Here is a 27,818-nt window from a genome sequence, read left to right as displayed (position 1 = left end):
CATTGTTTGATTTGTTGCGCCCCCTTACAGGACCCTCACCAACTCTCATACACGCATCTATCGCTTCAGCAGCAACTATACGCATGCAAGGCCACGGTTCGGTCGAATGATATTTATTGCTTCGTGCTGTGTCGCCGCTGATAAGACTCCATTCGTTTTTCGAACGCAACTAGGCATAAGTTTTTCATTGCCCTGTCCACCGAAGCGAAGGGATGCTGATAGCTTATCAACGGTCAGTGAAGGAAAAGCCCGTGCGGAGCGGTTAATAATTGATTGTAGACGTTTAATTCAATTTGTGTCGGGTGTTTGCTTTGAAATGGATTAATTTTCCACGCAATGGACGAACAACTGCGATAGGAGTGTTTGGGTGAAAAATTTACACAGCTGTTTTCTAAAAGGCTTTTGTTCCAACATGAGTCAGAGATGTTTGTTTTAATTTGGTTTGGGGTGTTGAAAACAAAATGCATGTTTCACCAGGCCACAAATATATAAACTTCGTAGGAATACAAAGCCTAGCAAAGGTGTCATGGTTTGAATTTATTTCGTTTACGTAATTTTTTCAAGTGCACGTCAAAATAACTTTTTCCTCAAAAACAAGCTCTTTGCCGCGGTGTTCATCGTTATCTCCTGCACATGTTCCTGCTGTGCAGCAATTTTATGTGTGCTAGACGGAAAATAGAAAAAATAGAAATGCTCCTGCGGTCGTGTGTTTGCGGACGTATGTTTTGAACGTGACCAAGCCACTGCCAGACACCGTTCCATGCCATTTTTTCCTTCTTTCTCTCGCGTGGATGCGGTACGCGCTAGAATGCTTTAATTTCAGCAAATAATCAATATACCTAACCCTACCCGGACGAGTTGCATTTAAAAAGCTCGATCGTGCAGCGGCCCTGAGGGTAATCCGCAACCCCGCATCGTGCTGACGGTGTCCTAATCAGGGACACCATGTGCAATAGTTTTCACGCTGCCCCTCCTTTGTGCTTAGGTATTTGCGTGTATGTGTGTGGAAAAGATAACGAGTAAGAGCGCGGAAGTGCAAACACACGAACGAGGTCACTGAAGGCGGATGGTGGTGTGTGTTTGCGTGCGTTCCGATTAGTCATCGATCGTCTTCCACCCAGCTGGTCGGGAAAATGGACCCCGTTTCCCTAAACCACCCTTTCAAAAAAACCCCCCCCCCCCCAACAGTGCCCTTTTCGTGTCTAGACGCGAGAAGAAGAAATAAAATCAATAAATGCCGACTCCACCGATCGGGAGGGGCAAAGCTCTATCATAAAGGCGACTGAGGGACTTTAACCCTTGAAAATCACCCGCCCCTAGACTCGTTTTTGTAGTTTCCCCTCCCCCCCGCGCCACCTCCCACCGTTTCCACGCCGGCATTGTGCACCTTTAGAGCTTTATGGCCCCGCGATGCAATCAGCTCAATGTGGGGCCTTATCAAACACTCGCTCACACACGCACAAACTCGAAATCGTTGTCAAAGGGATGTCGAAACTCTCTGCACCCGTGCCCCCGTTGGCCGGTCGCTCCCTTCTACCCAATACGCCACGACTGATAGGAGAGTCGTTTGCGCGTAATTTACAATCCACCACCCCCGGTTCGATGCCAGCGAATGTTGATGTTGTGCCACCGTTGACCACAGTGGACGAGGGATGGCATGATGCATGGAGGGGTTGAAGGGTGGTCGGTCATGTTGTCGCCACGACCCGCAACCGGACGGGCCGGACTGAGTGATGTGAGATTTATGATAATTTTTTGTTTGCCTTCAGTTTGCGTCTACTGGAGCGCGTTGGGTCGCTTTATTTCGATTAGAAACGGTTGGCGACGTCGAATGGACACACTCAGGGACCGCGTAAATCTCTCTACGGACGCGAACTCCGGGACGTTCTTGGCTCGGAAAAAGTGGGCCAGGAGACGCGAACGTGCGAGAATTCCGCTGGCGCACTCTTTTGCATGCGGATGTGGAGCGAAGAAGCGCATGGAATTGTCATCATTTTGTTTGGCCCTGAGGGTGAGAATAAGGGTGAAGGGGGTGTGTTCTTGGGGTGTGATGGAAAAGAAGGATGAAGTACAATGCATAAGTAGTGGTAACATTACCTGCTAAGGAAGGAAACCGTCCGGAAAAGCTATCGAGGAAAAGCTTCAAATTTACGAGGTTGGGAAAAAAGTTTGTAGACATACTCAGTTATTAAAAGACACTATTAATATGCCTTTACATAGTATAACCTACATCTACAAGTTTTCAATATTCAGCTGTTTCGGGTTTGTTATCCCTAAACTATGTAGCAAACATCAGTTGCGAAACCAGAACAGTTATCTAAAGCTATTTGCATACGGGATTAATTTACAACACACCTTTGCATATTTCAATAGATGCCGCCTGTTCATTTTCAGGTTGTTTATTTCAGTAAGCGTCATTATAACAATACCTACGCCCCCTTACTCACGCTAGAGGATGCGATAAAAGCGACTCATCGGAATGCAAGCAACTCACATCCGGCCGCTGTGATGAAAGTAAACTGACAATGGACGAAGAAAAGTATAATGCATATAGAAACAGCATCCTCTCATCCCGAGCCGGTTGCAACCAGTGCAGTGGGTTGATGGTCCGTTGTTGTTGCCCACCGTTTCCCCTATCTCCTCGCCGGTCCACTCCGTTGCAAGCGAACGAGTTGTGTGAGCGGTTTTATTTTGCTTTTCTTGCTCGCGTTCCATTCGCTCGAGTCCGCATTTCCACCCATTGACTCATTCACGTTCGCGCTTGCTCAAGCCGCGCCGGCGACCTTGAAGGTGGAATTTTTTAATCAAGCTTCCGCGTATATGGCAATGCGGGATTGCCCCCCCCCCCCTTTCCCCCGCTCTACCCGGTGCAGTCGATTGCAGGCAAGTCGCGTTTGAGCTCTCAAATCAGCGCGACTTGCGATTGGTTTAGTTAGGGTTATCTTTTCACTTTTTTCTCACTCTCCTTGCTAGCGTGGTTTTTCACCTTTCTTACGTCGAAAAAGCTGCTCGTATTAGCTTTGTTTTTCCCCTGCAACGGCACGACCAGAACGACACCACTGATAACCCTCGTATAGGAGGGAAAATTAGTTAAAGACGTGTGTGTGTGTGTGGGGGGGGGGGTTTATTTCACCACCAAACCCTTACCGTTCCGAACGGTTAGCTGCGAGGCAACTCCACCTCCTTTTTTCGCGCAACGCTCGCTCGTTATCTTAGACCTTAGGTGTTGCATAAAGCTGCATCTGCGCAACTTCGGTTGCACCTTCGACCGACGATGGCCACAAAACCGCTGACCGTGAAAGCGTGATTGCGTCCATTAAAGCCGCTTGGTGTCAAACGGTGGAATCAATTAAATTTTTTGATCGATGTTGTGCGTCGTTTTACACCTTGGCCACGGTTCGGCAGCTTCGCGCGATGTCTTATGGATGACATATATCCGCCTGCTAGATTTATGCTGTGCCTTCCGTTAATCCGTGTGTGTGTGACGATGATCCTTTCTGAATGGCGGAAGAGGAAGACAGCATGGATCGTTAGCTGCAAAGGACGTCTAGATGGCTCATGTAATGGCTCATTTGAAATCTAATCACCGTTTATAAAGCACGATGAGAACGTGATCGCCGAACCGGTGCTTTGACAGTTTTGCAGCTTTATGATTTAACGCTCATTTTATCGATAAGAGACTGCAATTGGGGTTGGGAAAGAAAACAAACGCAAAATGATCATAATTATCTGCCCCGTATCGGTACATCCATTTTCCCACCGTCGTACAAATTGCACCACTTTCAGTAGTACATGGCAAATTAAAACAAAACCATCGTAAAAGCACATAACCACACGCCTGAGCGAGCGGCACATTGTGCGGCGGCATCAGCTGAGAGCTTCTTCAGTTGTCGTTTGCCAGCAAATTGGCCTCTCGTTAGGCAATCCGGTCTCGGATCCGGGCTTTCACGGTCGAGGAGCATAATGAAACACCCCAATGAACGAACGCCAATGGTCGCCACCTTCAACCGATCGTAATCTAATCATGCACTTTGCCGCCTGTTTTTCCCATCTCTCCATCTTCCCAGCCGTCTGCACTCGCAACTGGCGCATACTGCACGCACCCATCTCGATCGGTTAAGTAACACCGGCGTCGACGTCATCATCATAGTGCACCACCCTCCCGGGTGGGTGATGTTGCGTTTTTGCTCCTTTTATACGTGCCCTCGCTCACCTGGACCTCCAATACACGGGCTGCTTTCCCTTTGGTTGCGCGTGATTAGTATGCTTAATTGTCGAATTTATGGTGTGGGGCTTTTCGTGCTTGAGACGAGACTGCGACAAACGAACCGAGCAAAACACATAAAAAACAGCAATTCGTTTAGGTTCCCATCCCTAGGAATTTTGCCAAATTTTACACCCCTAGCCGGGAAAATCTCTCCAGGTGGGTAACAATCCACGCCCTCGGGCTTGGTGGGAGTTTTTCCTTACGTTTCACGCTCGTCATGGCAAGTGAACGGGTTTTTATGGTACCGTTTCGGGTTGGTAGTCTTACGCTAGAGGCGTTTTACATCGCGTCCCATTTATGAATGGACGACCGCACGCCAATCTGCTTTACGGTCGCGTTATGCGCGTTTCGCGTCCAGTCGCATCGTGTTCTCGTGTGAAAATGTGCCGGTGGGTGGTTTTGCAGGGATGCTAATGCGATTTGCGGGGTATTGATTAAACAAATTGACACACAACGTTCCTTTTTTTTGCGCTCCATTCGGTTTAGGCGCAAAGGAAAAGGCATGCTTGCCACACGAGTTGACGTGCGGTTACTAATTGGGTTATTCATTACGGATTGTTTCAAGAGGTGGAATTTACGTCGGTTCTTTGCGGTCTCTCGTACGTTGAATTTCCCCCTGATCATGTGAAATGCATTTAGTTACTAAAAAAAATCGTGAACAAATTTCAATCATTTTTAAATTAAATATTGGCCGCTCTAAGCACCATTTTTGGATCAGTTTGGTTGAATTTAAAGATTTTTTTACTCAACAATGTTATAATCTTTGCATCACGTTGTAAAATAAGATAATGCACAAAGGTGCTAGATTAACATAAACACCTGATTAGGAAGCGGAAATTGACACATCATCAGCCACGGTGGATGAAGGTAACTGGCTTTTTGCAGCTTGTAAACCTTTTCGCGCGTGAATGCAACAAAGCGCAAAAACAGCACGCATACGTACACAAAACCATTCCAACTCGGTAGTCCCCACAACATCCAAAAAGCCCCGTGCCCGGTAGATTAGTATGGCTTTAACGAGCCTCCGGGCCAAGCGGCTGACTAATCGTACCCCAAAAAAAAAAAAGACCGACCACTGCACCAGGAGATTAGTGCAAACGGAGCCTATCCACCGGCCGTACCGTGAGGCGCGTGCGAAAAACCACCACCTCCCACTGACACGAAACTGTAAGGGCCAGGTTGAGTGACCCCATTTTCTAACGCCTGGTCCGGGTTTCGTCAGCCGTCGCCGGCGTCTCGCATCGGAATGCTGGCCGCCTGCGGCTCGCGCCGAAAATGCGGTCACTTTTCGGTGCAATTTTCGTGCGGGGGCTTACTCACGAGTGGGGTTGTTTTTCATTTTTTTTTGTTCGTTTTTGCAACCTCCTCGCTGCTGCCGGCCCCCCTGACACGTCGGCTGACATTTGGCATTTGGCCCCCTGGCTGAAGCGTATTACTTATTTCGTCAGTTTAATTTTTGATGCAATAGGAAAAATAATCATTCGCTCGGTTCCTGGTCTTGGTCCTGACGGTAGCATCAGGAGCATGGGCCATTGTTAGCCATCTTTTAAGGGTAGCCCTCTAGTGGCCTAGCGTTGGTCAAGACGTTTGACATCAATCACCGTGGCTGGGGGAGGCTTTGTTCGGATCGGTTCGCTTTATCTTTCGGTGGACACGGTGGAGGTCTTTAAAATTCCGACCATTTTGCGGGCGTTTTCTGCAACAACACGAATAGCAGCAGTAGTGGCAGTGAAAAAAAAGGCAAAAAGTGCCGTTTACCGATCCATGGTGGGCCGCATTATGCGTATTCGCCTGTGGTTGCGTCGAGTGCGAAGTTGTAAAGCTTGTTGTAACGATGCGCGCGGAACGGCGTATGAATATTCACCATGGGAATCGTGTCAAGATTGGCGCGGGAAATTGACGGACTTTTTGGACGATGTGTCTTCTTTTAGTGGCAAAGGCAGGCGAAGATACAACCCGTTGGCTTGGGGTGCTTTTGTGTGGTTGGTTTTGTCCAAACAGCTCCAACAGCCACGCGGCCAGGAGATAAGAGAATGAATAATATTGGTGAAGCTATGTTGCGTAATGTATTTTTTTCCTGTTCAAATTGCATTCCTACGAAGCTTCAACACAATGCGGTCGTTGAGGTGATTTTGTAAATGGTTTTACAAAGACATTATGTGCGTTTTAAATGCTAAGCCGCTCGACCTAATTCTCTGCTGAGGTTTTCCGAAATAATTGAGGTTTTTTTCATCTCAAGTTTAGGAGTTTGATTTGTTATCTCGTCGTTAGGCAAGGTTTACACATTTAAGAGGCGTTCAAATACTCTGTATCACAATAACGCGCGAAAACATAATCTTATTCTCATATTAGTATGGTATTATGAGGCTCTGAAATCAAGTCGAGTTTCTGCCAACCGAACAGCATTAAGTTATTTAAATCAATTTACCCATTTAAACTCACGCAACCATAGTAAGCGCCTTAATCGAATTAATTAATTTGTTTAAATCTACTAAACATCTTTCCCCTCGTGTTGTGGTTGTCATCGTCCTCGCTTATCTAACACCAATTCATTTTCACTAATCGTCCATTACTTGCGGTGCTCGCATTATCGAATTACCCCAGGGGAACTTGCGCTGAAGAGACGCGTGCCCCGCAGCAGTAGAAGTAAGGTAATTGAAAGTGAGCCCTTGCAAAGGAAATGAAAATCCAGCTCCCCTGATCTAGTGGCTTTAAAAAAATATGTAACCCTCCCTTGTACATGGGTGTAAAATGCACAGCTACAAATTGTTTCCCTCTCAGCGGAGGGTTTTTTTACCTGTTTGCTTTATATCATTCTCGTGCACTTCTCGCCCTTCAATCCGATATCTTGGCGTGATGTCATGTTACACGTTTTTGTGTGTCTTAATTCCCGTCATCCTGAACCCTTTATCCAGCACTGCCCTCGCGCCGCTGGGTCTCATTATCTCGCTCCATTTAACATCCTTCAAGAGGGCAATCACGAGGTGTGGGTTTCGCTGCCCTATTAGCAGATCATTTGCTACCGGTCGGCTCTGTGGTGACGAACAAACGTCTCTCGAGGGGGTGTATCGCGTTCTCTCGACAAGCAACACGAGACGAGCTGAAATTCGAGCCACCATCACGCCGTACTGCGAAGGAAACCCGCCCACCTAAAGCCTGGAAAAGCTCCTCTGCACGATGGAACCTGGATGGGGAGAAGAAGTTAAAAAGCACACAACTGCACGATCACTCGATCAGTGCGAGATGGAAAGGGAAAGCGAACCTGAGACCCGAAGAAAGTGGAACTTCTCGGTGTGGTCACGTTGAGCATCGTCGTACCTTTAGTTATTAACCTCAAGGTGCTATCGCGTTACCGTCATTCATTCGGTGTTACAGCTTTGGTGTTCTTTTTTTGTTGTGTTTCGTTTCCACACGTGAGCTGTTCGTTTCGTTCTTCTCTTCGAGTTAGTTCGTTGTTTTCACGTTTCGTTTTCTCATCTTGTTCATCACTTCGCTTTGTTGTTGTTATATTTTCCGGTTGCCCGTTCTGGTGGCGCCGCTTTTGGGGTTTTTGTTTTTAGTTTTCATTTGCGCCCGTTTCACTTTTGATTAGTTTTCATTTTCATTCCCCTAATCGACCTTGATTTGGTACGCTTTGTTCGCACGTGTAAGCCGCCCCATTAGAAGCGTGCACGGTTAATTAGCAGCATCGTTCGTCAGGTCTTCGCCTGAAGGTGGATGTTTTTTATACACAGTTTCACACCGTTCTGGCTCATGATTATTCCCTTTCATTCTCCGGTTCATTCCTCGGTTTATGCTTCTTTTTTATGGTTGTTCGATTGTTAGCTAGAACCTTGCTCATTAATCTTCTCCGTTTGGATTCTTTTTTTCCGTTTACAGATTTTCTCTCAGATGAAAATCCAATCGATACACGAACGCAACGGGCTCTACAAAAGCCTAAGGGAAGCAGAACCGTGCTGTACGTAGCCCGAGCAACCGAAAGACGACCGGTGGCGAACAATTTACGTACGCCCGGAGTGTAGGAAATAAGCTAGTCACCTCACACAGGACATCGCCAATAGCGGCACCTTTGGAAGCAACCTCAAACCCACATCCACCAGCACAATGAATACCGTTCTGTTGGAGGCCAGGCCGTACCGGCCGTTCAAGTCGAGCGAGGAGTACCTGTACGCGATGCGCGAGGACCTGGCAGAGTGGCTCAACACGATGTATCCGGAGTTGCGCATTAACGTGGAAAATTTTATGGATCGCCTGGATACGGGCGTTGCACTATGCAAGGTGAGTAGTCACTGTCGAACGGTCACCACAAGGGGAGGTTGTTTGGTATACGATCGCTAACAAGCTTTTGCAAAATAGCGATAAAAGGCACACATTATTGCGTCCACGGTTTATGGAAGAACCTTGGCGCATGGTACGATCGCTGGACCGTGGTGAAGATGGACGTCAGTTTTCGTGCGGATTTCTTGCTCGTATGTAATTCCCGCGGTTTTAAAAAGCAACCGGCCATATTTGTAGCGTTAGCGAAAGTTGTGCGATTGTGGCCGCACCGGGAGTGTAATAAATGCCGTAATTTATGTGCGGAAACTTGTACGACCGGCACTTTTTAAGGATTGGCCAAGATGTGTCTCGTCCTTGAGAACGCGCGGTTCGGACAGATCGCGGACGCACGTGGTCGTCCTCGGTGGACTAATGGACGGATTAAGTTATGTTAATCCAAGTCAATCTTACTGCAGGATCTGTTGAATGTAAAGTTTTGTCTGTTGTTTATGGATTCTATATCAGTTTATGAGGAAAAGGAGAGAAAGAGAGAGAAAAATGGTTGGTTTTTATAGGAATTGTGTGTGGGAATAAAATCGTATCAATTTTAACATCCTTGATGAATCATAGATTGACAATATGTTTTACTGAAGATAGTGAATCTTATCGATAGTGAACTTACATGGGACATGTTATCAGTGTGATAAGATGCCACATGTAAGTTGAACTTGTATTTTGATCGACTACTGGCTTCTAGGACAAAATGAGTGGAAGTCATCGAATGGTATATAAGTTATCTTCAAGATGTTTGCTCTTTCACAAGGAGTCTCTGTTTGTGCAAACAAAATCAAAACCTCACATACTCATGGCATGACAAGCCCTAATTGAGGGAAACTTTCCAATTCTTGACATGGAATTTTCGTAACTGAACAATTGATCACCACCACTCAATACGATGCGTAACCTTGTGTCAATTAATTGTCACGAAGAGCCGCGCATACTGGCACGTTTCTGCATCGCTTTGTTTGAGTCCACGGTTTCGGCTGGCAACTCTTTACGCTCCGTGGATAACCACTTGGAATTTATCTTGAATCCATTCCATGCAACAATCTCCCAAAGCCGTCGAACGTTAGAGTTCTGATTGTTTAAATTAAAACGCTGCCCATATTCTCGCTCCGGGCCGGTCACATTAACACCAATTAACGAGGAGACGTCTGAGACTCGACTCTGCCTAATGGGGTACGAGACGTGGCTTGGTGACTTTCGATGGAGTTCGTTAGAACCCGTCCCTTACTCTGGAGGTCTCCAACTCCTTCGATGCAGTCTCTCGCGGTGCAGAGACGCACCATAACCCGCTTCGGCGTCGGTATTTTGTCGCATACCGTAAATCAGCGCCCACGCCGCCCTCTCCGACAGCGAGCGATTTGTAGTAAGTATTGTTTCAATTTTTTTGTCGTCGTTGTTGCTGTTGTCAGCAGCCAGGCGGCTTGTGTTGTGAGAACTTAGAGTTGGTGGTGGAGTGAACGAAGCCGTGGAGAATGTGCGTTTGCCCTCGCATTTGTCTAGCGGTATTCTGGAATGGGAACTGGTTTTAACCATATGGTTTGAGCGGCGCGGGACATAACTTTATGCACTACAAATTGATATTTGGATACTACTTCCCGCTATGTGTTGGGCGTTGAGTGGGGAATGAGTTCGAGAAATACAGCCAAAATTCCAATGCGATAGACAGCGCACGGGGTATTTATAAAAGTTGGTCCTTCGAACCGGATCTATCTTATATGGCCTCGAGAAGTTGATCATTGGACGGGTGCTATTCTTGACGAATCGAGCGAATTGAACTGCTTTTCTGAACACCTTTCGTTTACAGTGCTTTTACGACAACAATATTTTAAAGAGTACACTTTGGCCAGCAAAAACCTCCGGATCCTATTTTGATTGGAAAATTCCACATTAGAAAATATGTCCTCGTCAAGGTTTTCTTTCTGCCCGGCACACTGACTTCTCCGGCTACCCCTAAGAGGACATTGATCTTTCACACCACTGGGCGGAAGAATCTCCGTACCCGTACACCATGTGGCGCCGCGTATCACACAAGACCTTGTCGCCTTCAGTTGACTTGCAGAAGGTCAGACGGTAGGAGAGCAAAACGGCAAAAAATAAGACGAGGAACAAAAAAAGAACCCCACCACCGACGAGTTGCGCTGGATAAGGAAGTTGCCACTCGAACCTGCCGAGCTCGGGGCATCCGTCCATGTGGCCCTGATCTGCAAATGATGACGATCCGCAACAACACCACGGCTGGCGACAACGACGTCGACGACGACCTGTTGAATGCTTGGCTCTATTGCCTTTCGCGCTGATTGGATCGACCCGTTCGTCCGTCGGCGCTCGCAAGGTGGGCTCCTTATTTGGCGGGATCCGTGTTGCTTTTGCGCCGTGTGGTGCTGCTGGGGCGATGTTTCCGCGATTCCACCTCCTTTCGCACTCGCATTCACGAGGGCCGCGTGTTAGATAGCCAAAATAAGCACCCGCGAAAAACGACAGATCAAACGCAAAACCCGCAGTCCGTCGCTATCGCAATTGGGAGCTCCGTTCGGATGTCTCTCCCATTTCGAAAGGGACACCGGGGAAGCGCTCTAAATACGTCGTCACAGTCGTCTCCCGTGCGTACGTGCGTGCCGTCAAGTGCCGCAGAAAAGGGCACACACCACCTCGCAAAACGTGGGCCTCCGTGCTGGTAGATAGGGCTTGATCGTAAATAGAATCCCGCCGATCCGCGTCCGGTATTTTCTGCACGCCCGGGAAGCCTTTCGGCCCGCGCGACAGTGTCCACGATGGATGGATGCGGAAGTGTCCGCGTTTTTTTTGTGTGTGTGTTTTATTTTCCTCAACGTAGGAACCCCTCCCGCACGGTGAGACACGCGGAGTTGATGATGATCGTGTGATCAGGGAAGGCACACGAAAAGAATGTATCTATGGGGAGGGCTAGGGACGAGCCAGGCAAAGGGAGAGATGCCCTAAAAATAGTCCCCGTAAAATCGAGTGCACCACCGTGGGTTCACGGTTTGATAGCGACTCACCCCACACGGATGCATTCTGATGCTTTCGAAGCGGCAACATAGGCCAACATAAGCGTGATGGTGGTTTCCTGCATCAGCGTGTGGGAAATGGAAGGGACACTGTGCGTGGGGATTACCACACATTCGGACCGAGCCGGGTCGAGAATTTATTTAGAACAACTGGCGCACCAATTCGGAAGCCGCGGCTTTTGCTGGCCCGCATTATCGCTGCACGGTGCGCCTATCACGCGGGTGGGCAGACTCGGATTTTCTCCATCAACCAAAAAAAAAATTTAGAAAAAAAGGGAGAACGGATGCTGGTTTGGAAGGACCACCCGAGCCCTTCGCCTGCTGCAGCTGGTCGTGGTTCCGTTGTTAGAAAGCTGTTGGAAGAAGACCCGACTGAATGAAAAGGGCAACATGGGGTGGCATAAATTGAGTCTCGGATCGGGTTGGGATCTTTCGTTGGGACGTTGCGGGGACGAACGTTTGAATTGGCCGCAATTGAATTCCCCGGCAGTTGTCGAGAGTAGACGCGCAGCAACAACCAACAGCAGTGGCAAGTGTCGTCAAGTGGCGAGGTGAGGTCTTAAATAATAGCTTATCACGGGCTGGTTGCACGCGGATGCACGCAGCGTAAGGGTTGCTTCAATGGCTCATCCGCAGCGTGACGATCCCCGGTGGATTTAATCCGAGCCATGCGATCCATTTAGCGCGACAGAATGTGAGTTTATTTTGGTTCGCACTGTGGCTGAGTGATGCCGTGGTATTTGGTCGCTTTTTTGATCGAGTTCGTTGCTTGAAGCAGAGTGGAACTAATCAAGTATACTCTACTGCTGTAGCTGCAAGAGAGTGGGAAAGAGATAGATCCGAGTAGGATGTAGGATTTATTAGTCTAAAAAAGGCGCTCAGTTATGATCTTAGTTAGTTAAATGTCTTGCTGCTCGGTCCACGTGCACGGATCAGTTCCTGTAATGGGTTAGCCTGCGAGCAGTCCATTTTTATGTTCAACCCCAACACCTCCCAGGCGCCATTTTTGGCCACCAAGGACAACCCGCTTGGCGCCCGGCAGCCTCACGGTAACGGGTTCCTTGAACTTTCGGCACGACCAAAATGGTGCACGTTTCGAGCTCGCGATCGAAGTAAAAGAAACCAAACCTTACACGAAGGTATGTTAATGCTGCCCTGGCCACGATTTAGGCTCGATTCCACCCGCCAGATAACGCGAGATGCGGCACATGAATGAAACGCTCCTCAAGGACACCTCCGGACAAGGGGCATTCGATGGACGGGAGGATGTTCATTTAGTGGTTGAGGAATTGTGCTTTTAATAAGTGTCTCTAGGCTTGTTGAGGGTCATTCAAATTATCTACTTCATCGATAATACCTCCAGAATTTGTGTGCGCGAGGTGCACGACAATAATCAACTAAACAGTGTCGTTGACATCTGATCTGAGGGTCGCTTGTTCTCGTCTTCATTTTCCACGAAACCATCAAGGATCTTCAAACACACGCACGCAAGAAGACCTTTACGACACTCGCTTAAGAGAGTTTTAGCATTAATCCACTTCGAACGCCTTCTCCACGCTACGGCTCTGGTTCCTGAGCTCGCCAAGGATCGACGATCGTAAAAATATTTATGCGAACTAAATCCCGGTACCCGGTTCGATCGAGCTGGTATCTCTTTGTGCCATTCGATGGCCTCGATCGTGAGGAGAACGAATCTGGAGTGCCAGCTCTTTAAGAAGTCGTTAACTAAAACGCCGAGGGCTTTACGAGCTCCCGAAATCCTCCCCCAGACAGATCGGAATAATCATTTTTACGACGTTATTTATGGGCTTAGAGGGCTCGCCCGTGGTACAGTTGGAAGTGGTTCTTGACTCCTCGCCACTTCTGGTAGTGATCTGCTTCACCTCCTCCATGGAGTTGCTTTCAAAGGCTTGCCGGAACGCCGCCTGAGAGTGGCCATTATCGAACACCATTCCACGCGCTCGTTTGATCTTTTGCTCGCAAAACAACCGGACGCTAAAACGATTCCGATGTACGGGTTGTTTGAATTCTGATTTTGTTTTTTTTTCCAATCACTCGCATTCTCTCGCTTTCTCGCTCTCTGTTACGCCACTCCCGCCGAGATCAAACAGTATTCGAGTCTATCTCACTGTTGACACTGGATTAGGAAAACTAAACATCTCCTCCGGGTGGACAGGTGATGGGAGACAAAAGAAGAGTACAAAGGGACCCCTCAAAACTCCCTCCACAGTAATGAAGAGGCCCTCCTAAACGGTACACAGCGACCTCCAGCAACTCCAGCGCAGCACGATCACTCCACAACGGGCGAACCTTTGACCGAACGGTTGTGCTATTTGTGGCTAATGGCACCGTCCTCTGTCAGCGATCTGCCGCGATCTGGACACCGTGCGATTATGACCACACGGCTATGTGACCGTGTATGTGTGTATGCCCCCATCTCATCTCCATAAAATCCCATGCATCGGTAATGCGATGCCTATTCTTGTCCACCTCAAACTCCACCACGATGGTGCAACCGCAACATGACTCGTCGCCAGACCGCCAACACCGTGACGATCATTGTAAAAAGTCAAACCGTCGATACGCCATCGAAGGGGGTTCGCGGCTGTCAGCGTTCCACAGCTTGACAGCTTGACGCTCGCGTTGGAACGTGGGAACTGAGACGGTGTGTGGCACGCGTAGGTGTGCGACCTGCAGACGACAATTGGTGGTTTTGTTCTCGGGCGAAGAAGCGATCACCAGCCAGGGTGTACTCGTGACGCTCGTAACGATGGGGTGGACTTGTTCTGCAACCCTTCGATGGGCCCCAGGTGTTGTTCTGGTACCTTTAGCGTTGTTCCGAGCTGACGCCTAGGCGCCGGCGTGCGTGCGTGCGTGCGTGTGGGTATGCGCACGCTTTTAGCTCGTTATTTGCGTATCAATTGGATTCGCGCGTGAAGCTGCGTGGAGTGAAATGGAAAGCGTGCAGCAAAAAAAAAATCAATTTCCACTGAATGGGTGGCCGGTTGGTTGGGAGTGTGGTCGCGGTGTGTCACGATTCTGTTGGTGCTCGTTTGGTCAGCCAAGCAGGGGTTTCAAACATGGGGACTGATCGTTTAGTTTAGCTTTTTTAAATTTTTAAAATATGTTTTATTCAGCGACAAAATGGATACTCTGCCACCTACACCCACACACACACACAAACTAGACTTGTCGTTTGTATGATCACTCTTTGCGATCTCTTGATACCTTGTAAATTAGCAGAATCATTTGAAGTTTTAAAATTAATGCTTATCATAAAACAAATGGCTAACCTATTGAGAGGTACATCCTATGGATGGCTGTAGCTTTCCTTTCCTTTTTTTGTTCGATTTCCACATCCTTCCGCTTGCGACTACTCGATTGGTCGTACCGACGTTCGACATCCCTGTGCTGGAGAGCTTGGAGTCATCGAAGCCAAGGTCACCGTGGTCGTAATTCCGCCCGGCAACTCCCCCTAACAACCCTCCCAAGCACGTGCAGCTGGGGTTGCTGGCGGGAAGCACGCTCATTCGCTTCCTTGTTTGGGAAGGTGGCACCGAAACCCACCCACCACCCAACGCCCCATCCGTTCATGGTGCGCCCGTGCCATCTCGCCCTGTGTCGTGCGCCAGGCTGCACACTAGCGGCATATAATTACGATAATGAAGCTGGACTTTTCCGTTCCTCCGGTTTCGTGAGACCAAACCGTGGAGACGGACCCTGGGTATAGGGTGCTGAGGGTGCCCTTCGTTCCACCCTTGGTCACGTCCGCGGGCAGCCCAACGGTGCATCGAAATGCAGCGCCATTTGACGGCACCGAGAAGTCGTTCGATGGTTCATGTAATTTCTCTCGCTCGGAAAGTCGTGTGATTCGCCACACACGACCACACGCCTTTGATGCGACGAAAAAGGGAAAATTCACACACGAGACTTGTGAAAAAGTTCTCGCCTCACCCCCGGTTACGTAGGAGGAGGCGTTTGAAAAGGAAAGGCGTCACAATCAACCCACCCATGGACGCGTCTGACGCGTGATATCTTATCGTTGTCCTTTTAAAGGGCTTCTGTGCGCGAGAATGACCACTTTCGATCCTTAAATCGTGGATCGCGTGCGTGAGAGCTCCCATTAATTGAATCAAAAATATTGATCCATATTTAAAACCCCACCCGGGGAACAAAAACCCCAACCAAACCCAAATCGAACCATCAATCAATTCCGGCCCTACTAACACGTAACAGTTCGAATGGTTTTTGGCTCCTTTAATGGTGAGAGCCACCCCTTGGTAGGGGCGGTCCGGTGAACCAGTCCTTTTGTAGATCAGATTCTCGCGGCCCGCGACATGTCCGCTGCACTTTGGGTTCTTTACAGTCCTCGTTCCATTCCGGCCTTTCGTGATCTCACCCCTCCCTTCTAAGGGGGTTGATTCGCGCGTGTCCATATTTATGATTTTGTCTTACCTCCACCTTCAGCGTACTCCTCTACCCGCCAGCCAACCCGTATCCTGTATCGATCGGTTGTGATCGCTTTATTAGCAGAAATCAAGCGCTGGCTCTCGGTGTCCTAGCTTTTCAGGGAAACATGTTTGATCTCACGCTCGATGGGGCCAATGTTTCATTAGCAATCCCCTGTCGCGCTGCTAATGCGACGATGGGGGTGGTGTTTATGCTGGTTCGTTGCTATTTCCATACGTGATGTCGCGTTTGGTGAAATATTGCTGATTACTCATCGGGAAGTCTTGCGAGTCGGCCTTTGGAAGCAGGAACGAAGAGTGAAGCAACAGATGATTTGCAGCAATGTTATTTATATTGTCATGACTTGAGGGGTTTTCGCCTAAACCTAGTCTTTTTTTTTTGCGCAACCTGTCAACGGAGTTCAATGTTCTGTGAAAGGACTGAAATAAACACTCGCAAGCTGGAATGAGTGTTTGCGGGAAATGGCACATGAAAGAAAGCATAACAACGATGACTAAGCTGCAGCTGAGGGAGAACTAATTAATTTACGCGTGTGGTAGAAGAGTATTACCACGAGGACCTGACCGTGTTACTATTTTAACTAAGAATTATGTTATAATTTTAACTAAGAATTCTGTAACTAAAAATTCTGTAGTGTAGGACAAATTCAGTACTTTTTTCATTCGTCAGCTTAGAAATTAAATACCAAGAAATTTTGAAGCATGGGAATCACATGAAAGGTTAGCGAAAAAACCCATCACATTCTGGAATATATGCACGGAAGCGGTGATTTTTATACGACATTCGACAGCACCATCGTCGTAGATCGCAATCACGGTTGTGGTTTTCGAACGTGCTGAACCGAAGTTGTGGCATATCAAAATGTCAAAACGCCTTTCGCCCATTTCCACGCTGGCGTTGAGCTTTACGGACGTCACATTTCTTCACCCGCCAGCTCGTTAAGCATTCCAGGCGAGCCGCCGAATTTAGTCGATCGAACCGATTAACCCACGCCAGTCGTTCGAGCGTTTGCGTTCGCGCTTTTAATCACTACCCGGCGAGCCAAGACGAAACGTCTCTTTAATTAATATTCTTTGCATATTCTTTCCCACCATCTTCCCGGTCCGAAACCAGCATGCCAACAACGTGCGAGTGGCCGCAGAGCAGTACGTCGCCCGGCGGATGGCACGCAACAAATCCATGACGAAATCGGTCACGTCCGGGCTGGCCGGACCGATCCTGAGCATGGGCAACGTGCACTTTCTGGCCGCGGCCAAGAGCGGCACCTTCTTCTCGCGGGACAACGTCTCCAACTTCATCACATGGTGCAGGTAGGTCGTCGCAGCGAAACCGACACACGACGCGATGATGGATCCTGCGGCAGGACACTGACCGGGCCACGTGTGCCATTGCAGGCGCTAAAAATAGCACGCCTTGGCACCCGGGACACGGCACAAACGGCCGCCAAATGCTCCATTTTTGCATTTCTCCGCATTGAAGCATAATGGCGACCGCGGTACCAAAGGAATCGATCCGTCCCGTTCGCTCGCTTTCTTCTGCAACCCGCAGTGAGTGAATGTGGTTTTGATTTTTTTTTTCTTCCATTTCCATTCCGTGCAGGAAAAGCCTACAAATCCTCGAATGTTTGCTGTTCGAAACGGACGACTTGATAATGCGCAAGAACGAAAAACACGTCATCCTTTGCCTGCTGGAGGTCGCGCGACGTGGTGCTAAGTTCGGTAAGTGCTTTTTTCTCCCCTGTTTGTGTATGTGTGTGTGTGTCTGTGAGTGCCCTGTCCAGCCTCGGGAGGGTGAGAGTACGCGCCACCCCGTCTGGGTCAATATTGCTCGCCGATGACTCATGACCCGCCAAGCCGTTGGAAGAGACCGGCCCCAAAAATCGATTCTAGGCAGATCCAAAATGGGCGATAGGCTTCATGATGTCATCGGCGTTGCGTTAGGTCATGGCACCACAGGGATATTCGTCCCTCAGCTAGTCAGGGTAATGGTCGAGGCTTTGAGCTACTAAAGGATCCGGTTTTTTTTTCTTCACCTCACAGGTATGCTGGCGCCCATGCTCGTCCAGATGGAGCGTCAGATTGATCGGGAAATAGCCGCAGACAATCGAGCGAACGCAGGTGTTGGCTGCGGAACACAGACGGAAGACGGTGGTAACGGCAATGGAGGCGCAGGCATCTCGACCGGCACGGAAACCGAGCTGTATGATAGTGACAGTGAGGAGGAAGACCACGAGGTGGAGTCTCCGATGTTGATGTACGGCCCACAGCCACAGATCGTCACCAACGACCTGAAGAGCCTGGACGAAATGGTGAGTCGTCGATACCGCGGTGTCTTGAACATCCGTCGTGGAAGAAGTGAAATGTTTGATAGTCCACCAAAATTAGAAGAAGATCGGTCGCGCAAGAAACGCATCCGATGCATTAATGATGACCGAATAGAAGGTGTTTCCGTTGGATCTGGCATTAGAAAACTGTCGTGGACCTCGAGAAAGGTAGTACTCGGATTATGAGCAGTGAACCGTAGAGTTCTCCTCTAAATCCTACCTCCAACCCAGGGTCAATCCAATTTGTCTTATCCGGGCTTAGTTACGGTGTAGAGCGATAGACTTGCTGGACAACCGCTCGGTTCGACCGATGTTGTCTCACGATGGACTTTACTTGACAGGTCTTGTAACCTTCTTACCACGTGCACTGTGGCTTTTTCAGGTGTGGATTATGTACTATCCACGTTATGGCCTTGTCACTATCGGGCAAAGTACGTCGTACAAACGGATCTTCTGCTGTGGAGCGAAAGATGAGATCATACGTGTTCGTGTGGCTAGCAAACAAAAGCGCCCTGTGCGTTTTTGCTTCTTTCGACGGAGATTCTCCCAAGGTAGCTGCTAGACATCCAATGGAACAATGGGGTGGTCGTTTTGTTTCGCTACCACAGACGCACCGTTTCTTGGCACATCTCGCGCGGTGCCTCACACAGGTGAACATATACCGACTCTTGAACCGGCAGGGCCGCGAAATGCCACCGAATGTGGACACAATTAATTCGACAATTACCATCCTCCGCGGTCATCGATTGTCATGTCCCCGTGGCCACCATCGACGTTGACTCCGGTAGTCAACCGTAACGAAGGGACGGCGTGCTTCGACCACGGGACTGGTTCGTTTGTTGGCTCTTTTTTTTTGCTTTTGCTCACCTCCAAACCCTGTGGGTGATGCAACCTTCGGTGTTTCTTTCCTTTTTTACCTTCACGCGACCTTGCCGATTAGTGAGATGGAACAGAAGTGAAATCACCCAACCTCCACAAGGCGACCTGGCGGGTTTCGCTGTGCACTACGACGCAATAGTGTCGTTTGACAATTTGCTGGCAACCGAAAAGGAGTCGTTGGGTGTCACTGCTGCCGCTCTGCGGGCTTCCTGGTTTTCGAGGGCGGTTACCACTATGCTCGAGAGGTCGGCAAACAGTGGCACAGGGCTTTACTGCAACCGTACTACCGATCGTCGCGAAGCGATCGCGTTTGGTGAGAAGGTGTCATGAGTTTGCCTAAGGAACCGGGTGTTGCAGAAGCAAACAAAGCAACAACGAACGAAAAAAAAAAACGACCGACGATTGTTCAGTGTGATTTTATCTTCGATTTTTTGTTGTTTCGCGCTTCGTGTTGTTATTCGCAGCGCTCAACCGTGGCTCATGTTTGTGTTTTCCCGTTGAGAGGCTGTTGAAATTTTGGCCAAATAAGCACGAAAAAGCCACATAACATCTCCATTTCCCGATCGTGGCAGGCGGGATCGTGGCGTAGTTTGGGTAAGGAGTTAAGGTGTACGTTTGAGATTCACTGAGTGCGTGTTAACCTGCTCGTTGCATCGTTTTTAAGGCGTTGTTCAACGGTTGATTGATGAAAGCGAAGATCAACTCGAAGCGTTTCAAGAGGAACTGGGTGACATCAGGGAAACGGTTCACACGAATGCGGGATGCTAAAGGTGTTGAGTTATTTGATCTTCTTTGAAGTACTAAATCTTCAAAGGTATCGAAAGTGACAGCAATGATCTTTAGCCAGCCGTAGGTGAATATCTAATTTGTATCGTTCAAAAGCTATTCACCATTGTCCAGAAAGTAGCTTATTAGCTTTGATCCGTATGAAATCTTACTAAGAGGATTAATCAAAAATACAAAAAGTTGATAAACACTCCTAGATCAAATGAGATAAAATTATTCCAATTTTGGATGTTATCTCATTAGAATGACCAAATCCTAAAACAGCCTGAGGCGAAGATCACACCCAAGTGCCAATTACGGACTGCCCAAAAAGGCTCTCATCAAAATGGCTGAATTGATTTTTGTTTCTTCTTCCCATGGCTGATTGATGCTCAATTATCACGTTCTGATTACCTCACCATGCCATCTCCCCTCACGGGGCAGCATCCCACCGATCACGCATCATTACTCAATTTGTCCGTGGAATTCCGTCCCTCGCCCCCACGCCACCAGCGTCCGTGTCCACCGACTCCAGTATCCTGCCGAATCGGTCTTTCTCCACACCGTATCTTATTTCCCTCATTTTTCGTTTCGCCCATCGCCCGACCACCCCACGGACGGCAGGGAGTTGTCGCCGGGTTTCGGACCCGCCCCACCACCGCCGGCCAACGTCCGGCCGCACCTCGCCGCCCCCGTCAAACGGTAAAAAAAATACACAGAACTCTACCAGCCAAGCTGGCAACCCGCGAGTAGGAAGCGGTTCGCTAGATAGTTTTTCGCTAATAATCCAGCCTCACCCTCCAGCATCCCATTGCTCGCACTTCAAGCAGCTTGCCAGAAGTGGCCACTCCGCATCGGGCAGGATGCGGGGTATTCAAATAGCCGTATGTGTGAGTGTGTATGTCCTGTTTGGGCGTCCAGCAGCCACTAGGTTTTGCGCGCGCGCGCGCGCGCGGATTTTCTTTGAGGCCAAGCTCTTGGGAGCTCGGTCTCGGCAGAAGGGAACGGTGGAAATAAATCTCCCACCACCCGTGTTCCCCTGTCTCCCCACCTTCGAAACAGGTTCTTTCGGCGCGGGGGTCGGTCGCCGTAAGTCGCACGCGCGCGCTTACGACATTCTTGTCGCGGAGCGTTCTGTGGTTGCTTGCGTTTTTAGCTCGCTTCTATTTTCCCTTCGTGGCGATCAGGCAAAACCCCCTTAAGCTTGCCGGCTTTAAGGCTTTACGCCACGCAATCCGGCCCGGCTTGCGTAGCCTCTCGTGCGGATGGCGTGTGCGTGTGTGTGTGGATGACCATTATTATTTGCTACTCCTAGGCGTTGTTACGGCCCGAGCCGGGGCTAACCATTCGCTGGCCACTTTCTACGGTGCGTCCCGTTCTCGGTTGTCGATCAGCGATCGATCGCCCGAGTGGGGTGACGTGTGGGCGAAAAACTACGCAGCCGCCGTTTCTGATACGGTCCGGTGGTCGGTCCGTGCCCGAAACAGGTCCGACGGATGTGGGAAGAGCCCAGCGTGATGTGGTGTGATCTCGCTCCAATTTGGAGCAGCTAGCAGGAAGAGTCCCTATACGATCACTAGTTCAGGCCGGCAGGCAGCGAAATCGCCAAATATACAACCAGATCACAAATCCACCAGTTCAGGTCTAAATTGGGAGTCTCCAAATTGGAGCAGCTCAAAGCCTATAGTAGCACAAGCAGCCATTCTAGTGCTCCATTGTTGCTTCCACGCGCTGGCTAAACATGCACAATCCCCACAGGTGTACAGCTAGGCCGCAGATCATCTTGGAACATCTCGATAGCATCATTACCGTTCCATCACTATAAAGCTAGCTACAATTGCACCCTGTCATTTCGAATGCCGGCTAATAAGTGTCCAATCGAATACCTCATTGCATCCTCATGGTCACCACTTGTGCTAACTATTTTCTGTGTTTTCTCCCATTGCAGGTTCGTGATCTAGTGGAAAAATGCACCTGCCCGTCGCAGTTCCCGATGGTGCGCGTCTCGGAGGGCAAGTACCGAATCGGCGATACCAAAGTGCTTATTTTTGTACGGGTAAGTGTTTTGGGGTGCTGCTGATTTTGTTCGCTATAGAGCGTGGAAGTAACGACACAAACCAGCTGCGAAGGAGGAGGGATCCTTTGAGAAGGATTAATAGCATTGGAACAGGATGGGCGCGAACTGGGTATAACAGGAACCCATCTTGTTCTGTAGGCTCTTGCTCTCAGGAACACAAACCGAGCTGCGATTCAATCTTCCCCCATGTTAATCTCATCTTCCTACACGTCATGTTTGAGATAGTCCGGAAAGTTCTTACCGCAACAATGATGTTACCTTTCAGCAAAAGGAATGTGTGTGTGTGTGTTGGTTCTCTACTTTTTTCTGTCCTGCCGTTTCTCTTGCTTCCACCATGCAAGAAAGGTTAAAAAAGGAAGCGTGAAAACACACATTCCTCGTAAGGTACCTCGAACGCATGTTTCGACTTCTGAGAATCCTCTTCGGTTCGTTGTTTGATTCAAATGCAGCGGCCAAACCCGGATTTCACGGTCAAAGAATCTTTGCTTACCAGATCCTAAGTTTTTACTTCAGAACTCTGCACATTCGGAAGGTTTGGAAAAAACTAACCTTCTCAAGTAGAGCTGAAACCACTTCTACAACAACAATTGTGCGCATTAAGCTAAAAGCTGTGTAATGAAATGGTGTACACAGAAGGGATTAGTTATATGGCATCCTCAAAGCCTACCTACGGTTTTGTGTTTAGCAAACACTTCTTCTCTCGCACCGTTTGCACAAGTTTTTAGTCATGTTCCGGTTATCCATGATATATTTTATTTTTGCATCATTATTTTCATCCGTAAACCGTGAAGGCGTTTTACTATCTATTCTTCCGTTTTCGACACATTTCGGTACCCGATTAGATAACGGCGCAGTGAAGTGTTAGCATACATATGCTATTTCTTCGTATGGTTTATAGCATATTTTTCTCAATACACAAGCGATCACCATCAATGTCCTTGTAGCTTTTTTCGTTTATCTCATTATTATTTTGAAAAAGAATCACGTGTATTTTGTTTGCTTGTACGTATTTTTTTTATTTGCTGCTTCAACAAATTATGAATATTTTTCTACAATATTATATATAATAACACTTTTCGTCTCTACGTATTGTCAAATTATGAATAATGCAACGAAAAAAGACTTTTTTTGGCCATAGATGCGAGTATCAAGAGTTTAAAGATCTTTAAAGCGCCCAAATGTATGCAATAGTTTAGTACTGTACTAATTTATGCACGAGACTTAAAACTGTTTTCATGCATATCGTAGGTCATGTTGCGAATTAACCTCTTGGCATAATATATTTGTTAAACATCAATCGCAACAGTTTGGACATTGAGAGTTTCAATGAAGCCAATCTTATCTTTATTTTTGTTCGCTTATCAACGCATGCTATCAGATTCGAATGCCTTATAAGTTGACCGATGAAATCGCTCATACAATTTCTAGTAATTCGAATTATAATCTAGCTGTAAGATAAAGGATAAAGATGTGTTTGATTTACTACCAAACTGATGGTGGTTTGTTTAATGATGGCTCCTTCGATTTAAGGAATGGTGGAATGTAGGTCGATATTGCGTTAATGTGGCTGCGTGCTGCATCGCCGGAAGGGCCAACCAGGGGCACTGAAAACATAAAAAACACACACTCTGTTCCGCTACAATCAACGTGCGTGAGATTACATAATGTAAACTTTCTTAGCAAGAAACGCTCATAATGTATCTTTACGAGAGCGCCTCACAACCGGTATTAAATCATTAATCATCTACGGAACTCTTCTTGGATGTTGCGCCTGCTGGGGCATATGCGTCGATTTAATTTTCTTTAGATCCTACGATCACACGTGATGGTCCGTGTCGGTGGCGGTTGGGACACACTCGCACACTATCTTGACAAGCATGATCCATGTCGCTGCCGATCCCAGCATCGCTCGTCCGCCTCGGCCCGGTTGATCACCAAGACCAACAACACGAACGGCATCGAGTTGCACAAAGCCCAGGTCCACTATGACCGGTAAGTAGCCCTGAATGTCCTGATAACGGAATCCTGCGGAACGCGATCATGTTTACCAATGTACTCTCTTACGTACAGTTCGGGCTCACCCTGGAAGTCGAACGCTCCGACCAGCCAAAATGCATCACCAATTAACAGTGCCGGTGGTGGCAGCAACAGCAACACACTGTCTCCTCCATCGCGTGCCAGAAGTCGCAGCCGTAGCCCGAGTGCTCAGCGACGTCTGCCAACGGAAGGCGTGGTTAGTGTTGGAGCTAAAATCGCTCAATCGATGAAAGGTTTGATGATACTTAAGTAAGCGTTTTCCTGCTTCCCTTTTTTCAGGACAAACTACAGCCGCCAGGATCCCCGCTTAAAACGTCACGACGTTCCGTATCTCCTAGCCCACGGCGAATCCTTGAGAATGGAACCACCGCAGTTAGCAAGCGAAAACCAGCCGGCTCTCAGGCCACCGGAGCTGCGGTTCACTTTGAATGTGATAAAGAAGCTGTAGTACCAGTTGCTCCGACCACGGCGACGATCCTGCCGGCGGAGGACGATAAGAATCGCTACGAGAGCGTCAGCGACAATGGCAGCGAGATCAGTGACGAAGGCTACCGCAGTTTGGGGTTGGTGCAAGGCGGCCAAAGTACCGGAACGGTCACAGGAACCGCCAGCGGCCAGAGAAAGGGATTCGGACATAGTCGACATTCGAGCGAAGATGCAGATACGAACGGTAGGTTCATGGGACGAGTCCCAAGGAAGGTCGTTTGTTCGCTAACTGAACCTGCCTCTCTGTTGCTCTTGTAGCGCATCTCGACACGACAACATCCGACTCACCGGCCAGCGCGACGGAAGACGAGAACTCTTCGAAAACGAACGACGAAGAGCTAACGCCAACCTCGGATGAGCTGGGAACGGGCCCCGGTACACAGCATGACTCGCTGATCGACTGTCCTGATGGGGCCATCTCAACCGGGCCCGCATCTGGCTCGTTCGAAAGCTACGGCGTGTTTGTGAACGACGACGAGATCACGGTGGACATCGCGAATGCGACCGGTTTGCGCAAGACGGGCTTTTCCGATCGCATCCTGGACCGTGCCGGTGCGGCCGCGCCGGGCGCCGCTGGTGGTGTTGGATCGCGCATTCCACGGTCTCCGGTAGGACCGCGCCGCAAGGAAAGCGCCGAAAGTACCGCCAGCGCCACGGTTACCGACGATTTGGCGGCTGCGGCCGGAGGCCTATCCGGGCTCCGTAAGCCGTCTGCCGCCAAATCGGGCACGCGCAAACCGGCTGCACTCGCGGGTACCACGATGGTACCGGAACCGCCGGCAAAGGACACCAACACCTGGAGCGGTCGGTCGACGAAGAAGCGACCCTCGTTGACTGCGCAAACGTTCAGCTCGGGAGCTAGAGGCACGGGTGCGTCGTCCAGCTCAGGAGTCCAGCCAGCCCCGGCAGGACCGTTTTCGCGGAACTCCCCGGTGCGGGCGTCTCTCGCGGCGGAACGCACGATGACGGGTCGGAATCGCGCAGGATCGGTGGCTAAGGGAACTACCGGCTCTGCATGCACCTCTACCAACACGTCACCTAGCAAAGGCACGACCGATGCGGTGACTTTCTTGTTGCAGCAAATCAAAGACACGCTCGATTCCGGCACAACCGACACCCAGATCGTTGAGCGTGTTCGACGCCTGGTGTCGCAAACAAGCGTCCCGGACGAACTGGTGGACGACTTCACTACCGCCTGGGTGCACTCAAACGGGAATCTCGATCGATCAAAGGTGCCACTGACGACGGGCGGTCCCGGCTCGTCTCCCTCGAAACCACCATCAACGCTGTCCAAACGGGCAAGCACCCTCTCCAACGCATCCGACAACACCCAATCGAACTGTCGCGATCTAGCGTCGGTCGTTTCACCTCGGCGCCTCGACAAGGGCCTGTCGAAGATACCGGCTCCGGTTCGTTCCAATACCGGCTTGTACTGACGATACGGCGCAGGACCGATCGGATGAGATCCCGTGCTAAAATAGCCATACGTCCAGCGAGCCGGCTCCTGTTCGTTGCGAAAACGAAATGTTGTAGGCCTTTTAAACCAAGAGTTGAATCGTGCAGCATTTCGGTGCAAGTGCTGCACATGCTGAGCGGTTCCGTTAGAGATTCGTTGCCCAAGATTGGTGTTTCTCAACGGTAAAAAACACACGACTCTATGCTATTGCGCTATTGATTACTTTGCCCTTGCGTTGTCGTGCATCGTCGTCCATAAAACGACCAAACGCGGCGTCGCTTTGTTTTGTGGCATATTAACTGTTTTTTTTCTTCGTTGAATTCATATCAGAACCGTGATAGGGATGAAATACCACACGGAACCTATTAGCGTCGGTACTGAATGTTTGTGTAGCAGCATAGTTAAAGAGAAATGAGGCGTTATCATTCCTGGAGCATAACTACACACCCGTAGCCCTGACCCCGCAAAATGTGCGTGATTGTGTGTCGTTCAAAGCGGTTCTTTAATTCCCCTTGTTATTGTGCTTAGGATTGTTTTGTAGTTTAAACATGAACACAGCTATATACACCTACAGTGTATCGAAATCTACTATTATGCGCTTCCAGCTCGCATACTCGCGCGAACGTTCCTTGCCGCGACGGTTACCAGCGTTGCACGTGTGTAATACCGTGTTTCGGCAAATGGAGCGAGCAAAACTGTTGCGATTCCACCAACTATATAACCAATTTTCAGTATATGCTTTTCTGATGGAATCTAAAAAATGAAAAATGTTGAAAGTGTATGACCTACAGAAGGGGGCGAATACGAATGGGCGAAGCACTGCTACGAAGGAACCTTGAATGACTGACTTGTTTTTTTTTTACCGAGATAGAATAAGGATGGGCAAGAAAAGCAGTATATGTACCCGGTTATAGAACGTAGTGCAAGCGCGCACGCAGGACTCAAGGATCGATGTTTGCAAAAACGGCGCCAAAATAAGACATGTTTTGTGGAACGAAGCAAATGCAAGTCTATCCTTCTTCCCTCTGCCTGACAAATGTCGCATTTTTTAATGATAGCACATTTCCAATTTCCAAGACTAGCTCTAGCTGGCCTACCGCCAACGATCGTTGGTTCATTTTGCCTACGCCAGAGAAATGCCGTGCCCACAAGTACAGAACAGAGCAACAAATTTGAAATTAAACAGTACGAAGATAAACGACGTCCAATAGCAGCAGTAGGAAGAAATTACTAACATAACGATTGCTGTCTAAATTAAATTAAGATCTTCAGAAATTTTCAACCCCCAGTAATCCGTAGGCTATAACAGCGATACTAAAACAACCACAAAAAGGAAAGCTTGTCCTTGACAGCTAGCAAACTATAAAATTCACCGAATGTGATGAGAGAAGAGAAAATTAAGCATAAGCCGAATCGTGAGACATTATGCATAATCAAAGAGTGCTGTGCAATAAATACGCACTAATGTTGAGTTTGGTGGACTTAACGTAGCGCCGTCAGAATGACGTTTTACAATTAAAACAAAAAAAGTTACTAACAAATTGCAATTCTTAAAAAACAAATCAAAATTTACGCTGGCAAAAAACATGAAATGATAAACCCTAGCATGTAGGCATTGTTTAAAACTTTCTTTTTGCTGTTTTCTTTTAACAATGTATCGAGAATTTAATGATACCGACAACATATAACGAAAACCACTATATTTTGTG

General features: G+C 48.6%; 1 protein-coding gene across 1 annotated transcript; it reads left to right on the top strand.

Annotated features, from left to right (window-relative positions):
- Positions 1-8,371: 8,371 nt before the first annotated feature.
- On the top strand, positions 8,372-27,751 carry LOC128721262 (GAS2-like protein pickled eggs). Its single transcript, XM_053814997.1, has 9 exons — positions 8,372-8,545; positions 17,200-17,396; positions 17,686-17,804; positions 18,126-18,394; positions 22,002-22,109; positions 23,938-24,122; positions 24,201-24,363; positions 24,447-24,837; positions 24,912-27,751. Exons 1-9 carry the CDS (start codon positions 8,372-8,374, stop codon positions 26,087-26,089), a joined length of 2,784 nt encoding a protein of 927 aa, XP_053670972.1. The 3' UTR covers positions 26,090-27,751.
- The last annotated feature ends 67 nt before the right edge of the window (positions 27,752-27,818 follow it).

The sequence above is a fragment of the Anopheles nili genome, chromosome 2 (genome assembly GCF_943737925.1).
Source record: "Anopheles nili chromosome 2, idAnoNiliSN_F5_01, whole genome shotgun sequence".
NCBI classification, from domain to species: domain Eukaryota; kingdom Metazoa; phylum Arthropoda; class Insecta; order Diptera; family Culicidae; genus Anopheles; species Anopheles nili.
Note: the sequence above shows the minus strand (reverse complement) of the source record. Positions and strands in the feature narration are given on the sequence as shown.